General features: G+C 35.4%; 1 protein-coding gene across 1 annotated transcript; it reads left to right on the top strand.

Annotated features, from left to right (window-relative positions):
* The first annotated feature begins 9,088 nt into the window (after positions 1 to 9,088).
* LOC117173548 (tigger transposable element-derived protein 4-like) lies at positions 9,089 to 9,552 on the top strand. Its single transcript, XM_033362187.1, has 2 exons — positions 9,089 to 9,164; positions 9,311 to 9,552. Exons 1-2 carry the CDS (start codon positions 9,089 to 9,091, stop codon positions 9,550 to 9,552), a joined length of 318 nt encoding a protein of 105 aa, XP_033218078.1.
* The last annotated feature ends 1,724 nt before the right edge of the window (positions 9,553 to 11,276 follow it).

The following is an 11,276-nucleotide window of genomic DNA, read 5'->3' as shown; positions in this document are numbered from 1 at the left end:
CGGCCGGGCCGCCTCTCGGCTAATGCGAATAAAAAGAGGTGCGTACAAGCTAAAGTATGCACTCTTGCTCGGGCAACCAGTTGGGTAACCTCAGTACCCTGGTCGCCTTCGGATAAATTCTGTAAGCCCTTTTTTGAGAGTAAAGAGTGCATTCGAAATTCATAATTAATTCGCAGGTCTCGTTCTTTTGTTTCCTTCTCGCCCTCTCGAGCATTTATCCTATTATTCCTCCGGCTTTCCGCCATCCTCTCCTTATCCTCCCTCTCTCTCACTCCAACCTCAACTCCGGTCGGTACGCTCACAGCAGCCCCGACAAACTCTATTCTCTCTCTTTTCAGGGTCGGTAAGATCTTTGCAGCTCCGCCCGCTCTCTATACTTTTCAGAGGACGGTACGCTCACCGCAGCCCCGCCTCGACCGCTTTCCTATCTATCTACTTTTTCGGAGTCGGTAAGCTTTCTCGCAGCTCCGGTCGCCCCTTTCTTTTCTTGTTTACAAAGTCAGTAAACTTTCCTTACAGCTCCGGTCGCCTTCAGCTTTTCTTTCTTCAGGACCGGTAAGCCCTTTGCGGCCCGACGCTCCTTACCTTCTCTGCCTCTTGCCTCTCTCCTCCACCTACGCCTGGTCAGGCGAAAACTTCCCGTCCCCGTCCCGGCAAGCGAAACCGAGTCCGCCGTCGCTTAGCCGCACTCCGCAACGCCCTGCAAGTTCGTCTTCAGCTTGAAGATTGAAGACCGTCCTCCTCCTCCAACTCCACGCCCAAGGCAATAGTACGTTCTGTCGTACTAGTGCCCACTTCGGGGAGATTCCGATTCACTCGGCCTCTCGCTCCCACTTCTTCGCCCGCCGTTTCGGGCCACCTGGACTCCACCAGGCGCTACGTGACCCCGTTCACCACCGCTCCTCGCACCCCCTCTCCCGCAAACGGCCCATGTCGAGGGGAATGATGACGACGTCCTAATATTGGACGAGCTCGAGCTTCTGCGCTCACGAGCAACTCCTCCGGCCAAGCGTGCTTGCGGAGAGTTCCGACGCGACCTGGGTCAAACCTGTGACCGAGGTCCGACATGCATCACGCGTGATCAGACCCATCGCAAACACCGGGCGACAAGCCCATGGTCGGCCTCCAGACTTGGAGGTACCTCCTTCTGACGAAAGGTGCACCTCGCATCTATCATCAACCACTGACGAGCCAGCGCAACCAGCCTCGGTCCATGCAACGCCTGGATGAATTCCTGAGGTCCAACAAACGGTGCCTTCCTGTCCGAGGGTTTCCTTCGACAACACCCAGCAACAGCTCCAGCCTCCTTGGTTAGCAGCCTCTACCTAGGAGTGCTACAAACTAAAAATCTACAGACACGCGTACGAACTTAGAGACGAACAGACAGGAAAATTCGTGAAAACCCGTTTTTCGCATTTAAGGGGTAGAGTTCATATGTTAAGCTGAACAATTCAGACTCCGGATGCAAAAAGAATATATAGAATTATTTTGCTGGAGTGGGGAGGTCCTTGAGAACTTGAAAATAAAGTTTTGAATTTGAATTTTTAATATACATATCAAGAATAAAAATTTAACTGTTTTTTTATCGGAATAAAATATTTTGGATTTCTTCACTTCAACTCGCAACGAAATTGGAAGGTTTCATTGTTTTGTAATAAAACTTAGCAGAAATATGCATGATTATGTTCTGCGATGGATGACGTTAGCGAAAGTTTTAAATATTTATTTTAAAAAATGGTTAATGATTTTTTTCCGAGGCGGTGCATAGTTTCTGCCCAAAAAATTTCCAGTGATTCGGGAGTCGACCAAACTTTGAGTAAGCGAAAACTTTTAGTACGAAAGTAGTTCAGGAGGATTCAAGGAAGTTTTCTGGAAAGTTTTAGCTCAATTGGAATAGTAATCAACAAATTGTTGATGTTTTCATTTTCTAAGGCAAAGGATTATCTCCCGCGTAGACTACGGCCGGGCCGTTAAACAGTTACCCCAGCGTTCGTTATTAACATTACTACATTTAACATTACTACATTTACATCACTACATTTAGGAACATTAATATAAATAATATTTTAACGATGTTTCTTTATTTTTATGACTTTTATTAAGTTCATTTTTCTAGAAATGGCAGCATTTAAATATTTTCATAAAAAAAAATATTTATTTTAAACTACGATTTTCCATATTTCTCGTATTTTGAATACAAAAATTCGGCTGGCTGTGAGACATACTTGTACCTAACGCTGTGGTAGCGGTTTACCGGCCGGGCCGTAGTCTACGCGGAAGAAAATCCATTGCGCCAGAAACTTAAAACATCGACAGTTTGTTAAGTTCTATTTCAATTGAGTTAAACTTTTCAGAAAACTTCCTTGAGCCTCGCTGATTAACTATCTCACTGACAGTTTTAGCTTGCTCAAAATTGGCTCGACTCCTAAAATGTTGGAAGTTGTTTGTAGACGAATTATGCACCGTGTCGGAAAAAAATTATTAACAACTTTTTAAATAATTATTTTGAACTTTCGCTAACGTCATCCGTCGCAGAACATGATAATGCATATTTCTGATTATTTTTATTATGAAATATTAAAAACTTCCCATTTTGTTACGAGTTGAAGTAAAAAATGCAAAATATTTTAATAAGAGAAAAAAACATCTTTACTAAATAATCGGAAAAATAAAAAAGTCACAACTAGTATTATTAGTAATTATTGAGCATGTACTTTGATATTCAACGATAAGAAAATCAATCTGGATGACCCTATTACATACATTTTCTACCAGACTGTTGAACTTTAAGCCAAAAATACGAATTTTCTCCAAAACAATTGAAGTTTCCACCAAAAATGTGAATTTCCACGATAATTAAATTGCCAGGCACTATAATTTTTAGATATGTGTTCGTGATCAGCTTTGACTCAGGCAAAACCCTGATTATTCATTTGTGCACATTTACATGATAGTTAACATGGAAGTAGGTGTAAAATTAACCATTAAATTGGATACACTAAAAAAGAATTATGCATTAAAGCAGAAAAAAGACCTATTAATTAAATAAGCAAATTTCCCTTTACTTAAACTTCCACTTATTGACAATGTCAAACTCAATACCAGCCCTGGAAAGATTCGACTGCGAAGGCAGTGCAGGCGCGTTAAACATTGATCTAGAAGCAGCAGGTATACAGGATGTATACATTTTAAAGAGCTTGGCGCTCCGAACTTTTGTATGGTCTATTTGCTTATTAATAATTTTATCACTCAAAGTATGGAAAAACTAAAATTTTTTACATAACAAATTTTTGCGATTTAATAACTTATCAGGAAAACTTTATATTGTCTTGAATAAATGTCGAGGCACTCATAGAATATAAATAATTTGTTTATTATTTCATTTATTGGTTATAAACGAACTTTATGAACAAATTGACAAATAGTCTTATTATTGATAAAAATTTTTTTGGGCTAAAAATTCTTAATATTAAAGTAGGAATGACATTTAATCAGAAAACTAATTTAAAAGTTGATAATAACCATTGTTATAAAAAATTCTTGTGGCAAAATATTAAAATTTAAGATTTTTTCAAATTATAATTTTCTTTAATTACCAGAATGACCTCAGGTATTCCTCCACATAATAAATATTTCAGAAGCTAGATAAAAAAATTCAAAATTTTGGCCCTTTCGCAATAGAAAATTTATTTTTTTCACTGGAAATTTTTTAAGCTATTGGAAGAATGATAGCTAGTTACAAAAATATTAGAAAAGTTAACAATAGTCACTGTTATTAACAATCCTTGTGACAAAATATTTAAACTTAAGGTTTCATCAAATTGAAATGTTCTTTAATGCCCAGAATGGATACAGATATTCCTGAAAATAATGTATCTTCGATAATATTTAGTCAAATGTGACAATCTAAATATTTATGAACAAATAAGATAACAAAATTTCAAATTTCGGCAGTTTCACGCAGTAAAAAGTCTGGTTCCTTTCAATGAAAATTGAGAAATATAATTCTTCTCCGTATCCATTTTATCCAGAGTTCTGTTTTGTCTTAATAACTTTTAGTTGTTTCTATATTCTCTTTCAGAAATATGTTCAGTGGACTAAGAGTTTTTTCCCATTTTTTCCCAAGTTTTATTATTTTTCTGCATTACATTACATTACGTTTGCTTTCTTTATTGGTTTGGTATTCTAATTCTGGGGTTTTTGTGTTAATAATAGATATATGTAATATATGTAATAATAATCCGATTTTTACATTTCTGTATGTCTGTATGTATGTCTGTCTGTCTGTCTATCTGTGAACACGATAACTTTTGAAAAAAGTAACCTATTAGATTGCCCTTTGGTACACTCATTTAGTGTCCTAAACTAAAGGTCAAGTTCGTTAGCGAGCAATTCTGAATGAAAATTCAAAAAGGAAGCACATTTTAAATATTTTTAAGACCACTTCTTTAAAAATTCAAAAATTCTCTGTAAGGTTATTTATAGTATTTAGAAAAGTTAACTATTTATCCTAATGACTTTTTTCAAAAAATCAAAAATTACTAAAGTTATAGTATTTTCAAAATCCAAAAAACAAACTAAAATCAACAATTTCTGCCAAACAACGCATGAAACGAAAAAAAGTCTGAAAAAGAAAAACATTGCTTTTTAAAAGCCCTAAAAGATTTAAAAATTCTATGTGCGGTTGTTCATACATCTTCAAAACTTAATCAATTTATCCTTTTAACTTTTTTCTATAAAAATAAAATTATCAGAGTTAGAGCATTTTCAAAATAAAAAAAAAAACTAAAATTAACATTTTAAGCCAAAAAACGCATGATATTAAAAAAAGTCAAGAAAAGAAAAACGTTTATTTTTGAAAGACCTACAAGATTATTATAACCACTTTTTTAATTTTGTCGAAAAGTTGAACATTTCAAATTTGATCATAGCAAAAATAATGAAAAATTCAAAAATTCCATTTTTTGGTCAAACTATACAAGATACGAAAAAAATGAATAATATCAAATTGCGCGCCCTGGAAAGAACCACAAATTTATAATGAATCACTTTTCGATATAATCTACGAAAGAAAATGAGACAAAAATTGTTCATCCAAAAAAGAGCTATAATTTTTTATAGGACATATAGCTTTTGCTTTAGTCGTAAAAAATAACATTCAAAATAAAAATATTAAATTTGTTTGAAAAAACGATACAAGGTATAAACTTAAATTACCAGATAAAAGTTGTTTGCCTAAAATGATCTATAATTTTATTATTAATCATTTTTCGATAGGACGAGTAGATTTCCTTTTAATCGTAAAACATAAGATTAAAAATTCAAAAATTAACTTTTTGGAAAAAGCACAGAAAAAACAAAAGAGGACATAGGCTCCTATATAGGACCCTATGTAGGTTCCTGTATTAGACCCTATGCAGATTCGCAGTAGTTTTTATTCAATCGTAAAAAACAACATTAAAAATTTTTTTAAATTTTAAAATCAAGGAAATAAGAATTAGTATGATTCAATTTTTATGCATATTATGAATTGTAATGGTATACATTTATTGAAATGATACATGTTATAGAGCAGCTTAGAATACAATTTAAAGCAAGATAGGAAACAAATGCAAAAATAATTATGATAAATACAATTTGCTTTTCATTTTGCAACTTTTTAATAAGTAATGCCTGACAGTGTTACATAAAAAATCTATTATAATTGATATAACAATGTTGTGTATAATGTAGAAAAGTTGACATGCTGGACAAAATGGAGTGCGAAGCACAAGATACGTGATGAGAATGTGTTCGTTAAAGCCAAAAGAGCTTTAACAAAAGAGAGTCAAAATCACAAAATTACAGTTATCGGTCCGTTCACCTTTGATTTTAAAAGGCCTGTGCCCGAATGCGGAAAAGATGCAAAGACGAAGCGCGATTGCTATCCGTCGCATGCCGTAGGTCCGCTCAAACTCTCGAGCTAAGCTTTTTTAACGAAAGAGAATTCACAACCCCAAAATTACAGTGGTGGATGTTTTGAGTCTTAATATTCAAATGTTTGCGCAAGAATGTGCGAAAATATAAAAACCGAGCGCGTGGCGCGAGATAAATACATAATAGAGCGCGAAGCGGGAGATAAATGCACAATCGAGCGCGAGAACCACCAGTCACACGCCCAAGGCGCGCTCAAACTGGCGAGACGCGCGCGCAACGCGCGATGAGAATGTGCCCGCGTAGTGGGCAGATTTTTTTATTTGTAATTTCAGTGGAGGCGTGAAAGATTTGGCGCAGTATTTAAAAGATAATCTAATTTAAACGATAAACAATGAGAAAAGGTTAAAATAATAAAGTAATGATTTTATCCCTTGTTTTAAAAGAATATGGCAGAATTCAGCATTTATTAAAGCTTGTTTCGATAACAAGTTTGCAGGTTGGTTGAACACATATTTTATCGTGGAATTTTAGTCTTACAGTAATGACAAATGCGGAAGGCCAAATTCAGGTAACTTTGTAGAATGTTCTACTTCGACAAAACAAAGGAAATTAATGGATTTACGGGAAAAATATACTCAAATCGAAATACGAGAGGCTTTTTTACTCTCGCTAAATCTATGTGATTGGAAGAAAGTATCAGAATGTATGAATTCAATTTTACCTTCCGATGAAAATGAAAATATGAATGATTTCCCGAGCTGATTTGCATAAAAGTCAGTATCACATGATGCATATGCAGGCAAAAAGAGAAATGCTTAAATTTAACCAGCATACTGCAATTTGGCAAAAGCTAAAGAAGAATGTTATCCACATTTGATTAAAGTAACGAAAAAGGGTTTCACAATCGGATTAAAATTTTTATTAGATCATACGATATCTCAGATTTTTAAAGATCCTGATATTTCTCTTTCATTTACGGATAGAAGAAAACCTCTTAAGGGGATGTGATACTTAGAAAAGTGTCGATTTTACCAGTATTAGGTTCCCCCGGCTTTTTTCTAGAATAATAAATATTTTGTCTCAAAAATTTGGAAAATGATAGCGAACATGATAACGGACGTCCCCACATACTGTTTTTGTAAGTTAATTCAAAAAAGTTTTAACTTAACAAAATGTGATTAATTTTCATAGCGCTTGGGAAATAGTATCGATTTTTTCAGTGCTAGATTCCCCGGCTTTAATCCTAGGATAAGAAATATTTTGCCTTCATAATCTGGGAAATGATAGCGAACATGCTAACGGACGTCCCTGCACAATTTTTTTGTGTCTTTTTATCAAAATGTAGTAATATAGTAACTAATGAACATAGTAACTAATCTCCCGGAACTAACCTTGTTTGCAGGCAATCAAAAAAGTTGATTTCATAAATAATTTCCAGATTATCGGAAAGGCCGAGATGAAAAACGACGTAACCTTAAAATAACGCATATGCATAAAATTTTTATTTAGCACAATCAATTTTTTTTGTTATTATCCCTTAGAAAGGAGTCCGGGGACGTCCGTTATGATATTTTATAGCATCTCCGAATTCAGTTTTAAAAAATTTTCATTTTTGTGGAAAAAAAGCCGGGGAAACTGTAAGTATCACATGCCCTTAACTTGAAGTTGATTGTCAAATACCGTTGAGATAGTTCTTCAAACCAAAGCACGTGAAAGCAAAAGAAAAATTATCCAGATATGGTGGATAATAGCATCTTCGCCGTTTCAATGGTAATTGTAATTTGAAAAAATCTCAAATTATAATATTTGGCACAAGAAATGTTTATAAGAATGATTATTATAAACTTTTCGATTATTTTTGTAATTAAATGTCATTCCTACATTAATATGAAGAATTTTTAGTAAGCAGAACATTTTTTGGACCGATAATAAGACTATTTGCTGATTTTTTCATAACATTGGTTGATAACAAATAAATGAAATAATGAACAAATTATTTGTATTCTATAAGTCCCTAAACATTTATTTAAGCCAATATAAAGTTTACCTAATAAATTATTAAATCGTAAAAAATTGTGATGTACAATATTTCAGTTTTTCCATACTTTCAGTGAAAAAATAATCAATAAACAAATAGAGAATATGAACGTGCAGGGCGTCAAGCTCTTTAGAATTTAATAAACTTCAATTGTTTTTAAATTCAAAATCGCACAAAAATTGAAGGCTCTAGACATTTTTGAACGAATAAAGTTAATTTTCTCTCAATGTGTGTCCTAGCCAATGAGGCGTCACACTACGCACGGCGTCACACATACGCGGAACTTTGTTGCTCTGTAGTTTTTGAACAAATAACCTCACCACATTTTTGTATTTGAATTTTCGTCTTATTTTTTTGTTTCTTTGCACTTCTACCTTTTGTTCCAAAGGTGGTGGGATACCCTGTAGGAGCTCTAAGTAAGAAAAGGGTCAACCTATTTTACTTTAGAGGTTAGTGACTTCAAGGAAAGTCGAAAGTAGAAGTCTTGGAATCCAGTAATAACATAGACGTATACGACATGGCTATAAATAATTTCTACGAACAATTTTTGTTAAAGCAATAAAGGTGTACGAGAAACATGTTATACGTTACAACGTTACACTAGATAAGGTCATCCATGAAGCGAACGTAAAGAAGTAAAGAAGTAAAAGAAGTAAAATGCAAGATATTAGTAAAATAGAGATAACATTTATAGATGGATACGGCAGAAAAAATAAAGATAACAGAGGTTGTACCCGGTGCGGAAACTACAAAGAACAATCACGTGACTCCAAATATCCAGCTAGAGATAATAGATGCCTCAAATGCGGATTGACAGACCATTTTCGACAGTATTATAAAACCAGACGGACACGAAAAAGAAAATCCCTTAAAAGTTAACGACGAGACAAGAAACAAAAAAGACGACGAACTTTCAAGAAAGAAGGGAAATAATTGAGTTATCTTTTTCACATCGGTGGTGAGTCAGCAGATGCCCGACTCAAACATCAAAGACCAGTACCAGTAAGTCATTTTATCTCTGGTCACCGACTGGATATAGAAATATTTTATTCTAGCGTATACTCGCTTCGATACAAGCCGTTCTTCTTAGGACGATAAGAAAATTCTTGATAACGAAACCTCAACGACTGCATAATGGGTACAAAACGAAAGCAGCCTCTTGAGTTGACTATTGAAATGAAGAGAGAAGTTTTGGATTTAATCGATAAAGGTGATAGCGGAAAATCGCTAAAGCTTTTCCCGTAGTAAAGTCAACTGTTGGGAATATCGGTAAGAGCAGGATCGAGATTCTAAGAGCCTGTAATGAAAACTGCTGCAGTGAAAGAAAACGAAAATTACGTAAAACTGAAAATAAAGAGCTGAACAACTTGGTTTTTGAGTTTTTCTGTAAATGTCGTTCGATCGATATTCGAGTCAGTGGACCTATGTTTCAGTCAAAAGCTAAAGAAATAGCCGAAAAGTTTGGTATAGAAGATTTTCAAACTAGCAATGGTTGGTTGGAATCTTTCCGAAGCAGACACAACATTAATTTTCGGATTCTCTGTGGTGAATCAGCAGCAGCGGATTTAGAAGTAGCAGCGGAATGGAAGTCAAAATAGCCAAATTTATTGAAGGAATGCGCTCCTGAAGATCAATTCAACGCTGATAAATTCGCATTACTTTATCGACAGATGCCAAGAAAAAGCTTGGTGGTAAAAGAAGAAAAATACGCAGGTGGAAAGCTTGCAAAAGAAAGGTTAACTGTACTTGCCGGCTGCAGTTCTACTGGAGAAACATTAAAGCCAATGGCCATCGAAATTTCTGAACGTACTCGTGTATTTAAGGCAAATGGAGTCGATCTAAAAAATCTTCCCGTTACTTGGCGTTCTAATAAGAAGGCATGGATGACTGGAAATTTGTTTGAAGAGTGGCTCATCGATTTGTATCAACAAATAGAAAAGTTGAACGGGAAAATCCAGTTACTTGTTGATAATGCCACTAGTCACAATTGTACAAAATTATTGCGCCATGTAACAGTGGAATTTCTTCCACCCAATCTAACATCGGAAGTTCAACAGCTGGATCAAGGAATAATACGAGCTGTTAAAGCTCGTTATCTTTAAACAATGCTACAACATCTTATCACCGTCGCTGAAGACTGCGAGTCAATATCTCAGTTTCTTAAATCAATTTCAGTCTTGCATGCAGTTCGTTGGGTAAATAGTGCCCGGCAGGAAATTTCACCAGAAACAATTAGCAAATGCTTTCAACGCTCAGGTTTCAAAGAAACAACAGAGGGAATCGATAACGACGAAGATGTAGGCTTAGCTGAGGTGATGAATTCTTTTCAACCTGACAGTACTCCAGTGCCAACTCATAAAGAAGCTCTACAATATTTGGGGCAACTGCTGACGTACTCTTCCAGTCACCAGCCACAGCAAACGGATAGTTTGTTTAAGGTGCAAAGTGACATCGAGAAACAACTCTTCTCTGCAACAGTAACAAAGAAAATGAAAATTAGTAATTTTTTTGTCCGCTCTACAGAATGAAGTATTTGGAAAGTTACAGTAATTTTACCATCCGATTTGTTTCATTTGATAAATATCGGCCCTTTTTAGGGCCAAAAATTATTTGTTACGAGGATTTTTTTTTCTATTCAACACAGTTCTTTTGAGTTCTATTTTGCTTCTTATTCCATTAATAGGTGCGTATTCTATGTACATACTATAAAAATCACAGGGGATTCCTAACATAATTTCTGTAAGTTGGCCACCGGACGCCTCCTTAGGTAGAGGATAGAGGGTCCCTGTACCAAAGATTTTTGCTGAATGTAGTTACAATAATTAATAAGCATATGTGCATAATTATCCACGGGTGGTCCCGAATTAATTGAGACCCACGCGGAGACGTAACAATCGTGCCGAAAGCTGCATGGAACCTGAGTGAGTAGTATATATATCTAAAAATTCGAATTTTACCTCTAAAGAGATAAAATGATATTGAGAGTCAATATGCTTAGATGGCTTAGAAGTAGTCAATGTGGTCGCGGAATGTTAATCCTGGAATGTCTTCACAACAGGATTATTCTGGGTACAGTACATAAAGTTGCAAATGGAAGAAACACTCTTCTTAAAATGGTCAGGAATCACGAAGAATTGGGCAAAGGAGTGTTTCTGTACAAAGCAGCGGAAGAGGCTGCTGAAACACTCGGACTTAACTTTGGATTTGGTCTTCCGAACTGTCGGCGAGGAACAAAGTATCTGCAACGAACATGCTTGCCGTCCCGGTACTACTCTTTTTATTTGGAGTATTTCCATGGACGAAGAACGAGCTCAAATCTCTT

Source organism: Belonocnema kinseyi, chromosome 5 (genome assembly GCF_010883055.1).
Source record: "Belonocnema kinseyi isolate 2016_QV_RU_SX_M_011 chromosome 5, B_treatae_v1, whole genome shotgun sequence".
NCBI classification, from domain to species: domain Eukaryota; kingdom Metazoa; phylum Arthropoda; class Insecta; order Hymenoptera; family Cynipidae; genus Belonocnema; species Belonocnema kinseyi.
The sequence above is the reverse complement of the archived record's forward strand: the minus strand, read 5'-3'. Positions and strand labels throughout refer to the sequence as shown.